The sequence below is a fragment of the Hyperoodon ampullatus genome (assembly GCF_949752795.1).
Source record: "Hyperoodon ampullatus genome assembly, chromosome: 12".
NCBI classification, from domain to species: Eukaryota; Metazoa; Chordata; class Mammalia; order Artiodactyla; family Ziphiidae; genus Hyperoodon; species Hyperoodon ampullatus.
In genome coordinates, this window is record NC_136925.1 from 72,674,427 (window position 1) to 72,686,925 (window position 12,499).

Consider the following 12,499-nt stretch of genomic DNA (forward strand, 5'->3'; position numbering starts at 1 on the left):
TAATATGTATCAAAAGACTTAACGATATGCCCATTCTTTACCCATCAGTTCAACAATCTAATCATTTATTCTAAAGAAAGAATGTATTAGATGCATTAGAAATTTTACCACAGTGTTCATCGGAGTATATTTTACAATATTGAAAAATTGGAAACATGCACATGTCCAATGATTGAGGATAGTATTTAAGTAAAGGACGGTGTACTTCTGTGTCTGAATACTTTTGAATCATTAATGTATTGTCATATTTTATTTTTTGAATATTTGTTGATGTGGGGAAATGTTCAACACATTATTTTTTAAAAGCAAGTTATAAAACAGTTTGAACAGTGTACATTGAGGGCCCCAGGGTTTCTCTAAAGGAAACATTAAGAGGCAGCAGTGTGGCTCAGAAGGTCACAAGTATAAGCGGGCACTTTGTTTCTATTTACACCTGTGTTTATTTGAGGGAGGCTTTGGGGACCTTGATACTAACTGTGGCGGGGGTGGTGGTGGTGGTGGTGGTGGTGGTGGTGGTGGAGGAACAGCTAAAGATCACAAGGTCATCCTTTTTTTGTTTAAAAAAAAGTAACATAAAAGTGTATTGTGTGTGTGTGCATGCACGTGTGTGTATGAAGATATAAACCAAAATATTACTAATTTTTCTGATTAGGAAGATATAAGTATTTCCTTTCTCTTTTTTTCTGTATCTGCATTTTCCAAAATTTCTAATTAAAAATACATCTTGTGTTAGTAGGAATAAACAATAAATGTTACTACTGAAATACAGATAGAGGAATGGAAATGACAGTGCTGTTTGTCCTCTTGAAGTTTGGTGAAGGGCTAGTAATACTGTGATAATGTATTGAGCTAAGTCCTAAGAGAAAGTCTGTTAGGTTGCTTTGCAGCCACCTGACCTAAGGAAGATGAGGAGGAAAGCCAGGAAGGCTTTCCAGAGGAGGTGACACATGAACTGAATCTTTTTTTTTTTTTTTTGGCTGCATTGGGTCTTCGTTGCTGCGCGCGGGCTTTCTCTAGTTGCGGGGCGGGGCGGGGGCTACTCTTCGTTGCGGTGCGCGGACTTCTCATTGCAGTGGCTTCTCTTGCAGGCTCTAGGCGCGCGGGCTCAGTAGTTGTGGCGCACGGGCTTAGTTGCTCTGCGGCCTGTGGGATCTTCCCGGACCAGGGCTCGAACCTGTGTCCCCTGCATTGGTAGGCGGATTCTTAACCACTGTGCCACCAGGGAAGCCCTGAACTGAATCTGGAAGGATGAGTAGGAGCTAGGGAAGTAGATGGGGGCGGGCAGAGATCTTCCCCAGAGAGGAATCCTCAAGTGCAGAGGTGTGCAGGCACGTGAGAGATGGGGTATCTGAGATGCTGTGGGGAAGTCGCAGTATGAGAACCAAGTGCTATGAGAGGCTGTTTCCACATAGTGTTTGCATAGCTGAGCATAACGTGCACAGAAACTGGAAGTAAGGGCTCTGAGCACGCAGTCCTGCTTTTCACAATATGGCCCTTGGACTTTGCTCTGAGGACCTAATGAATAGTTGCTTAGAGTGAGAGTGAGATGCTCAAATCTGTCCTCTGCAAATTTGCATACTTACTATGTGCTGGGTAAGTTCAAGTCCACTACCCAGTGAACAAGACCAGTGATGGTCTTCCTTTGTGAAGTTGATCTGCCCTGTTGCCACCTTCCCTCCACCAAGAAGCATCAGAGGGTGGCCTGGACCAGGCTAGTCTTTCGAATATCCCGCAGTTTACTCAGATACACAGCAAGGGCTGGGAGCTGTGGGGCTCAAGAGTCTCAGTTTCTTCATTTTACGTGCATTATTTGCTGCAGGCTCACTGGTGCACTGGGCACCCCACTTACAAGGAGGGGAATGGACATGGTCCCTGTCCCTGTGGTGTCTCCTGTCTTCTGAAAGAAAAGCCCTTGTTGGGTGCCCATGTGGCTCCCTACACGGAGTGTCTCCATAAATACCTGGCTCCTCTGAGAGTGGCAGCAGTGACAGTTAAGAAGGGAGGTAAAGGAACTTCCCTGGCGGTCCAGTGGTTAAGACTCTGAGCTTCCACTGCAGGGGGCTCAGGTTTGATCTCTGGTCAGGGAACTAACATCCTGCATGCCGCTTGGTGCAGCCAGAAATAAGGGGGGTGGGCAGGAGGAGAGACCACTGGGAGGCCAAGCAGGTCCTCCCCTCCACCCACCTCACAAAACCTGGCTCTTGAGACCCAGCTCCCTCGATCTCACACTGTAGAGGTTTCAGGACCTTCCAGGCTCCAGGCCTCACAGTTAAGGTCTCCTTTCATTCTCTCAAAGGACCCTAAGAGGCTTGTCACTGCCTGTTTGATAAATGAGAGTTCACAGGTGGCATAAAGGAGACCTCAGCCTGTGTCTGCGGGATTCCAGAGTTCTGGCTCTGAATCCTGCCCAGAATCTTCTGTGTATCTAAACAACCTGTTCAGACTCAGCCTCAAACGTTGGCCATTGTCACTTGCTTTCATGTGTTTTTTGCTACTTACATGGCACCTAAAACAGCAGTTTGCAAGAATTAAAATCGCTCTTGTTTGACTTCCGATCAGTAATAGAGGGAATGCAGATGTAATAATCACTTACCGAGCTCCGAGCTCCGGTGGTCGATTATACACAATTATATACAAAATTTGTAAAACATCAACACTTTAACACAAATGTTATCAGACGAAATTTCCGTGGAGGAACACTAAGACCCGCAGGAGTAGAGTGATTTGCTGGAGGACTTGGGAATTAAGGCCAGGCTGTCCTAGCTCCAAAGTCTGTGAGTATTTCCCCACTGTCTTTGGGGCATGCACGTTTTCTTAGTTTTCATGGAGTAACAAAGAAATTCAAGTGAGACTTCTACTGACAGTCTTAAGGAATTCTCAGCACAATGACGCATGCAGTGTGGTTGTCAGTCTCGGGTGAAGGAAGCCCGGATGGAGTTAGGGTGGTGCAGCAGCAAAACCATGAAGTGTCACAATCTTCCTCTGCCATTTACTGTCCGTGAAATGAGATCATGTGTGCAGATACTCAGCAGAGTGCCTGGGAATTGTGAGCATTTGATAAATATGGGTGATTGAAGTCCCACACTGGGAAAGCACTGCCCCTACTTGTGGCACATGTGGGTCCTCAGATGGCAGTGTGGAAGGGAGCAGATGGGAAACCAGAGAGGGCATCAGGGGAATGGCTTTGTGAAATGGGAAACAGACGGTATAGGGAAGGTGTGGCGAACCATGGTGGGGAGAAATAATAGGAAATTCGATAAATGATGGGAGGAGGCATTTTGGGGGCAGAAAAATTGAGGGAAAGGGAATTTCATGCAGAGTGAGAGATGCCAAAGGGACGAAGGAGAGCAGGACAGGTGCCCAGGAAAAGAGGGTGAGCTCTGGCCATCTCTGATACCCCAGGATCTCTGCTATGTGATGTCCTACCAAGAGAGGGGCCCTCGCGTAGTACATAAATAAAGACCCACACAGTGAGAGGCACCTAGGAGTGGGTAGCTCGGACTCCACAATGGGAAGATATGACTTACCCCACTGAATGAATTTAGTCCCGAAAATACAGACATGACTTACAACCTGTGTCACGGAAACTTCACATGGGTTTTCAGTCCTGCCTTTTTAGATGGTGTTCTGTTTAAGTAACAGAATGTGATGTCGCTCCCTAGACAGCCCGGAGAAAACTAAATGACCATCTAGTGACAGAGTCCCCGTGCTCACATTTTAGAATCCAAGAGAACTCAGCTGCTCTGAAGTGATCATTGAAACAATTTGGTTAAGACAGTTTTAGAAGCATCAGTGAAGGGGACCTACATTTACTCTAGTGGTTAAAATAGAAAAGAAAAAAAAAGAAAAAAAATGAAGCCGGAGAGAGACAGAAAGTGACAGCTTTAGGAGAAAACCACAATCATAAGTTTTAATTCAGGAATTTCAGAAATAGCCCTAGGAAGGTGTCTATTTTCAATTGCGACGACTCCCTTCAGGGGGTGTTGGGAAGACTATCTGCAAAAAAGATCTTTTTTCAGTTCAGTCACTCGTGAGGGTGAGTCCTTGTCCCGGATTTGCTGAGATTCTCGCGTTCTTTTTTTCTTTCTCTGGAATTCCATAGACAGTAATTAAGGAACTGGAGGCCAGCGGGAGGTCAGGGAGCCTTCGTCAGTGAAAACAGGGATTGTTTGCCACGTACAACACTCCCTTTTTTCCTTGTGGTGAATAGGAGATTTGCTTAGAGCTGATGACTTCTGCCTTTCTTACAAGTTATGCAGTTAGCGAGGAACTCGGGGATCAGGCAGCAGGCAGCAAGCAGCTAATTGAAACCAGTGTCTTCACTTTCTTCTCCTTCGGATTGTAAGCTGTGCCGGCAGAGCCTGCCCGATCATGTAACTCCCAAGGAGTATGTTCGAGGAGTGCCTCACCATCACTTTGAGATTACAGAGGTGGCAAGCAGGAGTGAAGACGCGCTCGGAGTGGGGAGGGGGCGGGGGTCCCGGACGAGCTCAGGATCACCCCTGAGGCCTGCTCAATGCCGAAGCCGGTAAGTTCGCTGGACACGCTTCACGTGAAGGGGGAAATGTGCTTTCCGTCGCTTCAGGGAAAAGCTTTCTAATTGTTCCCGGCTATGATGCTTCCGTCTTTCCTATTCAAATTCCTCTAGATTCATCCTTCTTCCCTTGTTTACTTCGCTACCTTATAACCCAGAGCATTCTTTCCTAGCTTGCTCACCCGATACTAAGGCATAGCTTTTGGAGGAGAGGAGTGAATATTATTTTGAGAATAAAGCGGGCACGCGAGGGGTTGGGTGTACGTGGGGTTGGGAGCTTAGTTGCCACTTGTGGAGGCTTCTCGTGCGGAAGACTTGGTTTCGGGCAGCTTTGCACACACGGCTTTTCATAAACCTACGATTGGGATTGGTTTCCTTCTCTTAACTTGAAGGTTAATGCCATCGACATCGTGTGAATTTCACAGGCAAATATCTCGCCAATTTCAGAATACTTTTCAGAAGTGCATAAATATAGTGTTCCCGTGCCTAAGTGTGTTTCTGCAAAAGGCACAGCTGGAATCCTGTGCTCAGCAAGGTCTCCAGCGGTCCCCAAAAGGGTTCTAGCTGCTCCCTGCAAGTTCAGTTTAATCTTTATTACAGCACGTTACTCCTGTGCCTGCGCGACTGTGCCACGCAGCTTTTGGAAAGCATTTGTTCTGGCACATCATGATTTGCAAGAACTGTTTGTTACAAGGTCAGGGGCGAGTGAAGCATCTGTTACCGACCTGCAGTGACAGGCTTCAGTTGAACCGTAAGGGGATGCTTTTACTTTGCTCCATCCAGCACACACATTTTTGTATCTACAGATGCTATTAATTGTGTTCCTTTTTTTCTGATTATCCTTAATGTAGCTGTGTTATAAAAAGTTCTCCACGCTGGCTCCATGTCTTTCCCATTAGAACATTGCAGATGTGTCAAGGACGCACATGTTCCAAAAGAAGCCGAGAAGGAGGGAGGCTCCACCCTCCCTCACAAGCCAAAAGGGCCCCATAGGCTCCTCCTCATTCAGCAGCCTGGCAGGCGAATTGTGTACTCTCTCTTTAAAGCAGCTATAGTTTTGTGCCTTGGCTTGGTCAATTTGTTATGGTTTAAAACTGTGGAGCCAGCTGTCTGCAATCTGATGTAATGTTGCCATGGAAACCAGAAATGAAACACTTAAGCATTCACCACAGAATTACTACATATAGCATTAGCCAAAGTAATTAAAAGTTGAGCCATATGGGCTTTCTGGTGGAAAAATATGCAATCGAGAGGCTGGAAATTAAATGTTTCTATTTACAGTATTGTAAATCCACATCCTTTGGTGGGGTAAATCAGTTGCCTTTTCTACTACAGGTTTGGAGGTGGGGGGTTTTATACAGATGATTGAGTTTTCACCTTCTAATTTAGAAGCTGGTCAAACTAAAGTTTATCTTAGCACTCTGACCTGGGCTAGGACAGGGAGGGGAAGAGATACCATCTCCGTGTTTGAATGTATATAAACATACACTGTTATTTTTTTCACTGTAGTTTATTTAAAACCTGTTTTACAATAACTCTTGAGTCTATTTCTTGGAATCAATCATTCATTTTATATACATTGCAGATTTCCCTCATCTTCTACAAAGTTCCTCTAGGTGTGGGGGTTTCCTTTATATACCCATATCTGTTTCTTAATTTTAAAAAATTCTCACACCCCCATCTCACACATATATCTCTGGGGGGGTGTATTTTCTGAATAAAAAGACAAGTCTTTTCTTCAGCATTTGGGAAGTGGCACATGCTTATTTAAAAGGAGACACGTAAAATGAGGAATTTAAGCTTTACTCCCTAGTTTAAAAGAAAACTGCATGCCGTTTACAGAGTCTTTATGTTGAAACAGCTGGAGAGAATTTTTTAAAGGCAAATATTTCACAACTCTTTTTCCTCTGGACTCAGAAGGAAGTGAGAAGTCAACACCTCTCTCTATAAAAAGCATCCTTGGGATACACTGTTCAACTACCTTCAGTGACTTCTGGGCTCACTTAAGAGGAGATTTTCTATTTTTAAAATGATAATAATAAGATATATATATATCTTGAATGACTTTGGTTTTATCCTACATGTCTCTTCATATAAATTGTGCTGCATCTATCTCATTTAGTGTTCAGAAACATGCTAATGCAAAGAAAGTTATTGGTTGCTATGATTTGTGATTTGTCCGTGGCAAACACCTCCAGACTTTTAGTTTTTTTAAAGAAAAAGAAAAATAACACTAATTCAAAGTTCTAAAGAGTTCTTGTTCCTCAAAGATAGATGGAACATGTGAAAGCAATTAAATAAGTACCTGGAATATGTTCTTTTTCGCCCCAGTGCATCTTGGCCAGAGGAAGGTAGGACTGGTGGGGCATGGGGTAGGGGAGGGGAGCTCATTGCCTTTAAATCTGTTGTCCTGGTTTAACTGTCTTGATTTCTCCCTGAAAAGCTCCTTCTGGTAGTCTGTTTCCTACAAGTGATTTGTGTCTTCGTGGACTCAAGATTTTTGCATGACTCCTTTCCAGGTCCCATTTCTCTTTTTACTTCCCCCCAGCCCCCATGCACACCACCACTAGCAACCCCCAGGCTAGGTATGAGTGATCTTCATCCTGTGTTGCAGCTTCCTGAAACTTATTTATGGACAATCTGTGCTTATTTCATTTTCACTTGACTTCAGAATTTTTTAACGTGAGGGTTATAGATGGTCTAGATTTGTAGGTACAGAAGCTTTCTGTAATCAAGTGTTGACTCTTCTATTAGAAGTACTTGACTTTTGAGATACATCAAGAAGGCAGAATGTTTTTCAGTGTTTATGTGTAATTCCATGCACTGTGGTTTTGTTCAGGTGCTGATTACCCAGAATGAGGGCTAACCAAGTTCTCATTCCTCTGGTTGACCACTCTGACCATTCCATCGCAAACCAACAATTCATCCAAGAAAAAGTCAAATCAGACAATTGCCACTATGTAGTAGAAGCTGTACTTATTATTTTAATTTGTTACATTTTAAGTTTTAGACCAAATGCCTTAAGCCTGATTACCGGCATGCAATGTATCCTCCTTCCCCTATTATCTGGGCGTCGATTTCTGCTTTTCATTACCGGGTAACCAGCAGTTAACCTTAATTCTGAAATATGTATGCAATATTTTACCTAGGACCTTTAAAGAAATTGGACATTGACATACTTCACAGAAGGGAAGCCTGAGAAATACCCCTGTCCCGATGACTGGCCATTCATGGGTTATAATAATTATTCTTTAGCGAGTTAATGGTTTGCTTATAATTTTGCAATGAGAAAGTGCCATGGCTCCAGTGCTGGGGACTCCAGGGCGAGGACAGAGGCCATGATATGGGCCATATCTCCCTTACGTAGGGCCAGAGTGCTACAGACACACTTGTGGACTCAACAGCAGGTGCTGTTTTTTTCTGCCTAAGTAATTAATATAATCCCTACCTCATTTCCTCTTGACCTGTTCTCTGCTAACTCTTGCTTACCTATTTAGTTTCTATAAAATTGGGATTAACGAGAGCGTTTCTTGGAGGGGGGAGTTCTCCTTATTAGGCTCGTGTTCGGAGATGTGGTTTGTTTTTGGTTGGAGGCATTTCTCTCCAGACTCTGTCAGTGAACTAGGTTGGAGGAGATGGAGAGAAGGCTGTTGGCAGGATGCGTGGGGTGAACTGGAGCCGCTCCGAGCGGCCTGGGCTCTGCGGAGGCTGCGCACTTCCGCCGGGCTCTGCGCTCCCGGGGATACCTGCTCGCCAGGCCCAGGCAGCACATCCACTGAGTTGGAGACTCTGTTTCACATTTTGAACAGATAAAACAGAGGAAGCTGCATGTTGTATGTTGAAGCTAACTTGGAAACGAGACCCGCATTTTGTTCACAAGGAAAGGATTGTTTTTCGCTTGGGTCACTGCTGCAGAGAGACTTTTTTTTTCTCTCTCTCTCTCTGTAATGTTTGATACTTGAGGGGAAACAGCTGGACTGAGCATACTTGAATCACTGCAGAACGAAATGGGATGCTGGGGAATATGGACAGGACTGTATGGCTGAAAAGGTCAGCTTTTTCCCTTGTCCCTCGTGGAGGAATGCAGGGCCTGTCCCCATGCTCGCCTTGTGAGCTCTCGGAAGGAGCTGGGAGAAGCCGAAGGAGGGATGGCTGGGATGTGGCAGACGGTCCTCACAAATGGGACCGAAGATGGCTTTCTGCATCTCTTCCATTTTCCTGCCCTGCTGTTTTTGATTTTCGGGGAGGACTAGAACAAGTCAACAGAATTTGGGTTTGGAGAAGTAGTCGATGACCACGTTAAACAGTGAGTCCTGATGGGCCAGACAGAGAGCCTGGCCCAAACCACAGCAGTGGAACTGGAATTACAGGGCCAGCCTAGGAGAGCATCCTGCCCGAGTTCTCTAAAAGAGACCCGGAATTCATTGAGACAAATGCACCACATGCCGGGCCAGGGCATCAGTGTGTGTTGTGGTGCCCCGGTCCTAATTCTCCACCAAATTAGACCTTAAGATGATGATACGTGTTGCTCCAAGAACCTGTTGTGCAGCTTTGTTGGTGCCCCAAGTTCAGCTGCAGAACTGCCGGAGTTCAGACTGGCAGTAAGGCGGAGCTGCACCGGGCAATTATCTGATTAACTTTTCCTTTGTTTCTTTGCCAGTCAAGAGAACAGTCGGATGATGAGACTGAAGAGTCGGTGAAGTTTAAGAGGTTACACAAGCTGGTAAACTCCACTCGCAGAGTGAGAAAGAAACTAATCAGGGTGGAAGAAATGAAAAAGCCCAGCACTGAAGGTAAAAAAGCAAACTCCACCCTGCTTATTCCAAAGTAAAGCATTTGGGGTCCGTCTATCAGTAGAAAATATGAAAGTAGAAAATGGGTTGAGTTCTGGCTGAGGCTGGCGGAGGGAGAATTCGGGTCTGCAGGTGAGCAGGGCAACGCTCAGTACCTTCTGGAATGAAGGATCCTGGCATCCAGCATTCCAGGGGTTTAGTTATGTAAACATTACAAAGATGGGAAATGGCTAGTGTATGACAATGAAATCTTCTCAAGATGTGGTACGGCTTTCATTTTGACCTTATACCATTTTATATAAACTTTATTTTATATCACCTTCTGAGCGTAAGCCTCTGTTCCCAAAAGGATGGTGCTTCTAACCCTGTGAATTTAGTCCAAATTTAATATACCTCCATCTCAAACATCTAACAAACGAGGCACTTAATGTCCTTTCAGATCTCTGAGGGACGATTTGTTCTTCCTGTAAACAGTCTCAAGTCTCAGTTCCAATGAGGCTTTAAGGACCTCGCATTCTACGTGGATCCTTAAGAGCTAGATCCCTGGCTAAGCCACTTGTCAGAGGGAGCAATAATGTCAAAAGGGGCATGAGCTTGGATTTATTGCAACGAATAGTTAACCTTTGAAGTGCAATTATGACCGTTTGAATCTCAACCGTGTTCATCTTTCTTATTGTTAGTAAAGTGCGTTTGCAGCATCTTGTAAAATTCTTCCAAAAAGTTACAATAAAAGAGTAAGATTTCCTGTTTGGAAAACAATTAGTGAATTGAAGGAAATACTGGAAAGAAAAAAAAATTTTTTTAAAGCACATTACTTGTTAAAATGTCACATCTACATTGCGAGGAAGTTCAAAATTTTAACATGTAGGTTTAAAATATATCATTATAGAGGCTCTTTTTGTTGTACATAAATCAAACCTTGGAGGGAACTGAATTCCCCTTTATTTAAATAGATGAGAGTTTCTTGTTGTTACTACTGCTGTTCTTAAAATTTTTGTTTGATGTAATTATCCGTTTAAATCCCCTGGAGGAATACTGAAGGTGTCGGGGTGGGGGGTGGGTAACTGTGGGAAAGTGGAGATAAAAAGGGAAAAGAAAAGAGGAGAGACAGAGACACAGAGGGAGAGAGACTCTATCTGCTTCACGGCCAGTTTCGTAAACTTAGAGTTGTGTTTAGTTCCAGGGTTTCATCTGGGTGTCTTTTGCGTGGTAATTCCGGGTGCAATGCTGATTTACATGTGGCTGTTTTAATACCTGCCTGTCTGTCATGATTTCACAGGACAGAATATAGCCTGACTGCCTCTCCCCGTGGCAGCTCTTCCTGAAATCACACACAGTGTCGCTTGGTAATATTAAGTAGAACCATATGGAGGAGCCATCCTTCAACCTTGGGAGCGTTGCATTTTTAAAACAAACCTCATGCACGCTTGCCAACATTGAATCTCATATATCATGCATACATTGGTGGGTCTTGTCCATAAGTGAGATAAATGGGAGAAGTACCTGGTCCTGGGACTACCACCCAGGAGCCCCTTCATATGTGAGAGTGATATGTGTTGGGGCAGCCTTTCCACTAGAATAACACTCATAAAAATGCAGAAATATTCTCATTTGTATATTTATGTCAGAAGAAATCAATTCAACTGTCTCTGAGAGACGTAGTTGAAAAAAGGGGGAACTATACCAAAAGAGGTAGCTGTAGGGTAAAAAGTAATAACCATACGGACTTCTAGCTCTGAACTTTGATTCATCTTGATATGAATTAGGTGTCATAGACGGAAGATGGATTTAGTGAGTTTGAATCCCCAGTGACACGTCTGGTGTCTGGGGAGCTGGGGTGCTATTGACCAGGCTTGCCGTTGTCACCAGGAGAGGCCCCAGGTGTGTGTGCAGCTGAGGTCATCCACTGCAGGCCGCACCCAACACCGTGCTAGATGAGAACGCCTCCATCCCTTGCATGGTAGAACGTTCTGCGGTTCCTCAGTAGCAACAGAACTGATGCTGGTACAGAGAGGCCACCTTGGCACCTGCTTTGCAAAGCTGGAGAGATTCGTACTCCCAATAACCCCTCCTCCTGCCCCTGAGCCTTCAAAGAGTTGATCCTTTTGACTTCCCTCATGCCTGTGCCAATACTAAGTTGTCTGAATAATAATGAGCATTTATGGAGAGGCTTCTGTGTGCCAGCCACTTTCCTAAACACTTTAGGTTTTATGTTCCTGTTAGTATGTCATCTTCAGAATAGCCACCAGAGGCAGGCACTAATACTACCTTCATTTCACAAATAAGGAAACTCTGCCAGACACAGAGAGGGGAAGTAATTTACTCATGGTCACCGAGCCAGCTGGCCGGAGACCCAGAGTTAACGTCTGAGCAGCCTGACTCCTCTACCTCCTGGGTCTGTACTCTGTTCCCACCCGATCTCTCACCCCCCAGCTCTGGAGTCTTGGAAAAGCCAGGAGAGTTACAATCCATCACCCAGTCTTACCCTGGTAACTTGAGTTGCGAGTCCTTGTCTGGGGCATGCATGACCTTAGACAATATGAACTTGTAGGCCAGGGCAGCACCCTTCATCCAGCCATTTCTGTGTCTTCTACCTAAAGCTGATACCCACCCACTCTCTCCCCTCATTTCTCCAGTTCATCTGTAACCTGCTAATGAATCATTAGCGTTTGTACAGTGCTTTTCAGCTTATGAAGTACCTTCACATATCTCTTGTCATTTAATTTTATCCTCTCAATAACCTTATAATAGATACTAATAAAATAGGTAGGCAGTGGGAATTCCCTGACTGTCCAGTGATGAGGACTTGGCGCTTTCACTGCTGTGGCTTGAGTTCAATACCTGGTCGGGGAACTAAGATCCCACAAGCCTCATGGCACGGCCAAAAAAATAAATAAAATAAAATAAAATAGGTAGGCATTATTACAGGTGAGGAAACAGACTCAGAGAGATGAAATAATTGCCCACAGTCATGGAGATGGTGAGTAGCAGAGCCAGGGCTGGAATCTAGGGCATAAATCTGTGTCCTTGGCATTAAGCCATCCTGTCTCCTGACTCCTTCCTCTTGTCAGAATCACCTTTCCTTCCGTATTCTGATCTCAGCTGAGCAAGAAGCAAATCACACGCCAAATGATGATGGAATGAGCGCATCTTGATTGTCGTACTTTTGACT

General features: G+C 44.6%; 1 protein-coding gene across 4 annotated transcripts in view; it reads left to right on the plus strand.

Moving 5' to 3' along the window:
- SASH1 (SAM and SH3 domain containing 1) overlaps positions 1 to 12,499 on the plus strand; it is a gene marked incomplete at its 5' end in the record, with an annotated part of 189,705 nt that overhangs the window by 145,455 nt on the left and 31,751 nt on the right. For 2 of the 4 annotated variants that reach the window (XM_079716636.1, XM_079716637.1), the window contains 2 exons: positions 4,517 to 4,528; positions 9,195 to 9,327. In XM_079716636.1, coding sequence (XP_079572762.1) covers positions 4,517 to 4,528; positions 9,195 to 9,327 — 145 coding nt within the window. Of the gene's footprint in view, positions 1 to 4,516; positions 4,529 to 9,194; positions 9,328 to 12,499 lie in introns of those variants that run through there. The other 2 variants (XM_079716634.1, XM_079716635.1) reach the window with 1 other exon arrangement.